The sequence below is a fragment of the Engraulis encrasicolus genome, chromosome 3, assembly GCF_034702125.1.
Source record: "Engraulis encrasicolus isolate BLACKSEA-1 chromosome 3, IST_EnEncr_1.0, whole genome shotgun sequence".
NCBI classification, from domain to species: domain Eukaryota; kingdom Metazoa; phylum Chordata; class Actinopteri; order Clupeiformes; family Engraulidae; genus Engraulis; species Engraulis encrasicolus.
Window position 1 is genome coordinate 28,397,559 of NC_085859.1, and position 7,500 is coordinate 28,405,058.

At 44.0% G+C, this 7,500-nt stretch overlaps 1 protein-coding gene across 2 annotated transcripts in view; it reads right to left on the reverse strand.

Moving 5' to 3' along the window:
• The window catches only part of mamdc2a (MAM domain containing 2a), a 29,404-nt gene that overhangs the window by 5,426 nt on the left and 16,478 nt on the right, over window positions 1-7,500 (reverse strand). The window contains exons 9-11 of one of the 2 annotated variants that reach the window (XM_063195139.1): window positions 7,179-7,444; window positions 5,368-5,464; window positions 2,953-3,120 (exon numbers count right to left, since the gene is read on the reverse strand). In XM_063195139.1, coding sequence (XP_063051209.1) covers window positions 2,953-3,120; window positions 5,368-5,464; window positions 7,179-7,444 — 531 coding nt within the window. The remainder of the gene's footprint in view (window positions 1-2,952; window positions 3,121-5,367; window positions 5,465-7,178; window positions 7,445-7,500) is intronic. The other variant, XM_063195140.1, reaches the window with a different exon arrangement.

Genomic DNA, 7,500 nt, shown 5'->3' on the forward strand with positions numbered 1-7,500 from the left:
AGGTTAAAGACACACCTCAAAGGTCAGTCCCTTCATATCCTGGACAATATATCATTTCATAACAGCATCGCAATATGGGTTTATTATTAGTTTAAAAAAACTTTTGCTATTCTGAACAAGGAGATAGATAGGCCTAGAGACATATGTCCTTGGGGTGAATCCTTGAGCAGGGGTGAAAGCGTGAAAGTGAAAGTGAAGTGAAAGCCCATTGGGAAACTCCAACTCCCATTGTCATTGTGACACAGCACTCCACAGCACACAAGTGAACACTGCACACTGCACACAACGAAATTGCATTTATGCCTCACCCGTGCAAGGGGGCAGCCCTCAGTGGCGCCCCATGGGGAGCAGTGCGGTGGGACGGTACCATGCTCAGGGTACCTCAGTCATGGAGGAGGATGGGGGAGAGCACTGGTTGATTACTCCCCCCACCAACCTGGCGGGTCGGGAGTCGAACCGGCAACCTCTGGGATGCAAGTCTGACGCCCTAACCGCTCACCCATGACTGCCCCCAGTGAGGAACCCGTTTCATTTGAAGGGCCACTTAAAATTGTATAAAGTCCTGCAAGGGCCACACAAACACAAACCAGGATTTCCCCCTATACTTTAGGCCTATATTGAAGGCGGTCACCTTTACAACAGACCCCACCTTCACTAAATCCGCTGAAAATATATCTTAATTGTATTGTAAATGTAATTTTAAAGATTGATGTTCAAAACATGTCATATTCCATGTGAAATTGCATAACATTAACATTTTATTGGGATAAAGACAGCCTGACGGGTAGCCTGGCGACGCCATCCTATGTACTCCACGTCTCCACCCAAATATTTTGGCTCCACACCTAGTCTTGCGAAAGCCTCCTAGCTCGGTTCACTCACTGTTTAGCCAATCAGCAAACAGTTGAGAGTGACACAGAACTCACCCGCAAAGTCCGCTACTGATTGGTTAAGGTAACACTATTCACACTTTTGCTTTGTTATTTATATGCTTTTGCGACACTATATTGTAACAGTCATGCTAATAAAGCACACTATGGGTTTTAATTACCTCCGCCAAGGAGGTAATGTTTTCGGTCACTTTGGTTTGTTTAATATGCAGCTCTTCATTTCTCTTTTTTGTATGATGATGAAGATATTATTGCATCGTCACATCTTGACCCTGAAAGAAGAATGAACCCTCTCAAGAAGGGGAAGGTCTTGCAGAGTGGGCATTTAAGCTCTGCCTTCATCCTGATACAGAGGTTTTGAATTTTTTTCTTGTATTTTTATCTTTTTTTTCCCTTCCATGTCAAAATGACAGACTCCATTGCAAAGACGTGGCAAGATTCTTGTGACTGCAGTTTTGTTTTGAGAACTGAAAGGACCCCCAAGCATGCAAAGTCAAGGAGGTAATGTTTTCGGTCGCGTTGGTTTGTCTGTCTGTCTGTCTGTCTGTTTGTTCGTTTGTCAGCAGCATAACTCAAAAACGGATTTGGACGAAACGTTGTGGGTTTGTTGATAATGACCCAAGGAACAAGTGATTAAATTCTGGTGGTGATCCGGATCACCAACCGGAACCAGGACCTTTTTAAAGACCGCAAATTGAATTACGGGCCAGGGCAAAACATTCCAGTTTCTAACTCCACTAAAGAAGACAGAAGGAGAGGGTGTAACATAGTCAAATGTTCTATCAAGCAGCTTCCTTGGCGGAGGTCTGCGCTCTCTGAGTGCTTTTAGTTTGAATTTGGAACTCCAATGAATTTAAGTGGCAGAGTAAGATCAGACCATCTCCCACTGAGACGGATTCCTCTTAGCTTTTGCCAGACTGTTTGCCCAGGCTATGTAAACGGGCCCCGAGCCATAGGGCATTTAAGCTCTGCCTTCATCCTGATTCAGAGGTTTTGAATTTTTTTCTTGTATTTTTATCTTTTTTTTCCCTTCCATGTCAAAATGACAGACTCCATTGCAAAGACGTGGCAAGATTCTTGTGACTGCAGTTTTGTTTTGAGAACTGAAAGGACCCCCAAGCATGCAAAGTCAAGGAGGTAATGTTTTCGGTCGCGTTGGTGTATTTATCTGTCTGTTTGGTTTTTTTTTGTCAGCAGCATAACTCAAAAACTAATCAACAGATTTGGAAGAAACTTTGTGGGTTTGTTGATAATGACCCAAGGAACAAGTGATTAAATTCTGGTGGTGATCCGGATCACGAACCAGAACCAGGACCTTTTTAAAGACCGCAAATTGAATTACGGGCCAGGGCAAAACATTCCAGTTTCTAACTCCACTAAAGAAGACAGAAGGAGAGGGTGTAACATAGTCAAATGTTCTATCAAGCAGCTTCCTTGGCGGAGGTCTGCGCTCTCTGAGTGCTTTTAGTTTGAATTTGGAACTCCAATGAATTTAAGTGGCAGAGTAAGATCAGACCATCTCCCACTGAGACGGATTCCTCTTAGCTTTTGCCAGACTGCTATGTAAACGGGCCCCGAGCCATAGGTTCCCCATCCATGTCCTAGAGGCAAACAAGTGCAGTGGGTTTACATATGGGCCAGGGACACTTGTCTGCATAGATCTTTCACTTACTGCACTTCAAAGCATTTCCATGCATGTAACAAATAAGCATCCTTGTACCCTTGTGCTGTACATGTTTGTATACATGTGCTAGTAAACTATAGTGTATCCTCATACTCTTCCAAAGAGGAAATGAAGCGCTTCTTTCCTAAATGAGATATCCAACATTTTTTACTTTGCATTAATATTGGACTGTTAAGAAGTCCTATCATCTACTATGTGTGACTTCTTGCCATTAAAATGTATTAAGACTTTTTAAATCTCTATAAAAATGCATTTCGCAATGCATTTCAATGGAATGCCCAGTACAAAAAAATGTAAATACCCCAACATCCTTCAAAATGGATATTTCTCAACAAGCAAACAAGCAAAAAATCCAGGAGTGGAGTGTTGTTGACTCACCTACCCCTAAGGTGTGGTCCCCCTTGGGCCCCGTGTAGGAGGTGGGCGTCTGGCCCTGCATGCGCAGCCACCCTCCCCCCCTCACGGACACCCGCTGCTTCTTCTCCTGCGTGTAGCCGCACTCGTCCTGCTCAAAGTTGCACTGGCCTGGAGTTGGCCGCAGAGGCCCTGGGGAAAGACAGAATAAATATTGGAAAATGCAACTTTAACCCTTTATAGGGCACGTGACCATATTTGATCACTTCCGATTGCTTGCACACCTATCACAAATGCTCCTGCCATACCTCACTACAAGGGTGTACAACCAAGATGGTTATATTGAATTAATCAGGTAAATCAGGCTTTCACACAGTGACATCATGAGGTGGCAGTTTCATCGTGGCCTGGAGTCTGTAAGACTTTTTTTTCACTCGGGAGCTGAGATTTGTGTGCCCTATAAAGGGTTAAACTCAGACTGCATCCAATCTACCGACAAAAACTAAAACAACAACACACAGCTTCATCTTTCAAACTCCAAAGTACTTCAAAGTGCTTATTATCAAAATTTGAATTGCCCATGGAAAAAACTTTATTTTCACATTCATAAGCACCATATTGAACTGTTTTCTTTAATGAGTGAAATATGCAGTTCTTCATTTCTCTTGTTTGTATGATGATGAAGATATTATTGCATCGTCACATCTTGACCCTGAAAGAAGAAGGAACCCTTTCAAGAAGGGGAAGGTCTTGCAGAGTGGGCATTTAAGCTCTGCCTTCATCCTGATACAGAGGTTTTGATTTTTTTCTTGTATTTTTTTTTTTCTTCCATGTCAAAATGACAGACTCCATTGCAAAGACGTGGCAAGATTCTTGTGACTGCAGTTTTGTTTTGAGAACTGAAAGGCCCCCCAAGCATGCAAAGTCATTTTCTGAAAACATTTCCAATACGCCATGTCATCACTGATTTACGCAGTTGTCTTATCTTTCTTTTTTCTCCTTCTTCTTCTTCTGTGGCTAGCACGTAAACACAGTGAAGGGGCACAGACAGATTTTCTGGAACATGCTTTCATGGGCGACCACTTAAAGTATCATCCACCGCAATCCACGCTCCAAAGAATTTTACAATGGGAGAGAAAATTGTGGTGGTGGTGCTATTTTGGATCGTCAGCAACAGTCGCGGTAACTCATCCCCCTTTTTCCCCTCTTGACAAGTGGTGTGCTGAAACGTGGCTAGCTACCCTTCAAAAAAGGCTTCAGCTCCTCACCACTGCCTGTGCAGTAGTCTGGATGGATGGAGGGATGTTTTCCATAGTGGTTGGTTCTTTAAATAGTCTCCCAAGAAGTCAAACCAAACCCTAAAGGCGTTCCCTGCCCGGCCCCTTTTCTTCCCCTAAACTTCCTTTGTTCATCATACTGTATATACTGCACATCCCAATGCAATATGCAACCTGTTTATCTGTCAATTACAAGCTAATTCCTAGCTTTCAGGCAGATATAGCAATAAAAACAGAGAGAGAGAGACAGCGAGAGGGAGGGGGGGGGACAAAGTGGTTAATCTTGCCTATGTTTATTTATTAAACAGACCAAAGCATTTAGCTAATTTAACACCACTCAGTGCAAACATCTGGAGATTAACTGTGCATTCGCACACACTACACAACAGTTTTAGGTCAGGCACAAGACACTTGGCACACTGGAAACTTTACACTGTACAAGTGATGGCTTATTGGACTCCTATGTAGCTGTTCAAAACCCATCGTTCACAGGAACATTTTTATTTGATATCCTGGCTTCTGGAGAGCATATGATTCCCTGACTGCTGGATATTAATAAAAAAAAGCCTGATCTGAAACATCTGACTCTCTCTGTCTCTCTGTCTCTCTCTCTCTCGTCTCAGCCATAAGAGTTGCAGCTGCCCCCAGGAGCATCTATTTTTATTAACTGCTACTTGCTGCCTAACCTCCTAATTTAACCCTTGAGTCACTCACTCCAGCTGAGGCAGCTGACATTTTCAGCAAAATTTCAGTCGGCTCCAGATGTCGACTGTAGGCCTACACATTTTTGACAAAAAAGCTGACAAATGTATTTACTATTTCACCAAAAAGGAACATGAAATCTGCAAAGGTTTCTCATTCTAGATGTAAGTCATCGTAACATAATGCATCATGATTGATTGAGCCATTGGGTTGCAGACTCTTTTTCACCCTTTCATGAAGAGAATACTGTATACAAATTACAAAAATAAACTTGTTGTTCTCAAAATGCTAATGGCCAAGTTTTAATATATTATATTAGACCCCTTGTAATGTTTTAGCAATATTATGATGTGCTTGAGGTTTTTTTAAGCAAAATGTGAAGTTGGATCGGAAGTGATCCCATCTGCACCAAGCGGCTACCGAAGACCATTTTAACAAGCTCTGGATATAGCTCACTCACCAGCTGTGACACGACAGTCTCCAATTGTCACCGTGATGTCATCGAGAGCCACCAAGCCGCAGTCCCAGAAGTTCCGACAGATGGTAACAAACACAATCTGACGAGGGTGACAGGGGACAGGGACAGACAAGTCACATCATGTCAAGGACACTTTTTTTACAGCACACAGAGCAGAGGATGCCTGCTTGCCTGGAGAAGGGAGATCTGACATACTAGCGCAGGAATGCTACCCTAGCGTAGCATGCCAAGAGGGAATCATACAAAGCAGGTGGGGCGAAGAAATGTGCCCATACACTGTATGCAAATCCTCAGTTGGCATACCAAATCTGACAGTAAAGGTGCCGGTATGCTTGCTGCGACCTGTAAATTACGCGCGTCACCGCGAGCAGTTGACCAAGACGCAAAATACTGGCGGTATCATCCAGGATTTGGCTGCCGTGTCCAACGTGCGCGAAATTGACATTAGATACGCATTTTAACGCGTTCATGAACGAATCGTGCACGTGCTCGCGTATCTTGCAGCAAGCATACCGGCACCTTATCAGGACAGTTCTTCGGGAGATCATACGGGAAATCTATCTGACATATACTGTACATCCTACACATTCTACATTTGACAAACAACTTGCAAAAGTTATAAACCAGTCAGAGAATGCCTGGTGTTTGGAGACCGGAGTGCTGACAGAATGCTGCAGGAATTATAGCATAGCAAGCAAAAGAATGCATCATAGAAAGCAGGTGTGGTAAAGACAGTTCTCCATGCAGATCCTCAGTTGGCATACGGAATTTGAAAGTATCTGGACAGTTCTGGGCAGAAAATCTGATATACTGTACAGTAGCACATCCTACAAATAAACGTACATTTTGAAAAACAAGACGCAAAGTTATAGACGAATCATATTTTCCAGTATATTGCTATGAAAATGTCATAGCATGACACCTTATCCAATTCCCCACTTCGGGTAATTTACACAAGCACAGCTTCTTTTTTCCTCCTTTTAAATATTTGTATGCCTTTAGTGCCTTTATTGTCAGATAGGACAGTATAGAGAAGACAGGAAATGGTTGGGTGAGAGAGATGGGGTAGGGTGTAGGGCTGCAGGATACCAGAGAAAAATATGACAGCCTAGCCTACTCGATAACAGCATGCAATACCTCGATAAAGATATTCAAACGATATTTAGAAATACAGCCAAGTGTTTTTCTTGTCACTAATTTGTCAGTCTGTGTAGGGGGCGCACCTTTGGTCATGGCGGACTTCTCGCGCATTTGTTGACATTCAGCTAGTGATTGGATGACTCATACATTTTTACCTGTTATCGATATTGTAGTCATTTTAGCGATACGCATATCGCCACTCATGATATTGCGATCTCGATACATTTTCGATATATTGTGCAGCCCTATTAGGGTAGGGAAATGACTCAGGCCAGATTCAAACCTGGGTCCTCATGGACAACGCTGCCTATACACGGTATGGTGTATTAGTGCAGTGTGCAGGCCCGCCGACAGGGAGGGACAAAGGGGTATGTTGTCCCGGGCCCAGATAGATAGGGGGGGCAGAATTGGGTCCTCATTACATGTATGTATTGGGTAGGGGGCCCTTTTGGATAACTTTGTCCTGGGCCAAGCAAAAGCTGTCAGCAGCCCTGGCAGTGCGCCACAGTTTTTTTTTAAAGCATTCCCCAGGATCTCTTGTTTTGCTTATCGTGGATTTCTCCACCCTAAGAGCACCACTTTCGACTGTTTTTCACTACACTTGAACGCAGAGTTGGATTCTCTCTTTCCATATCGATGCTGCATATATTCACCTTGGTGGGCATGGGCTTCTGAAAGGTCAGGTCCACTTCCGTCCAAACGTCCCTGGAGCTCTCCGTCACGGTCCACACCTTCTCCTGCGCCACATTGTTGTCGTCATAGATGTAGAGAGCCAGGGAGTTGTCAATCTTCACGAAGCCGTGCAGGGCGTAGTAGAACCTCAGGCAATACTTGTGGTTGCCGGGTAACACTGGACCGTGAAGGCGGCCCACGTAACCAGGGAGAGAGGTGGAGCGGGTGTTGGCCAGGAGGAAGGAGCCTGTATGGGGAAGGAAAGGTGGAGAGTCAGCATAACCAGGGAAGCATCGAAGGGGC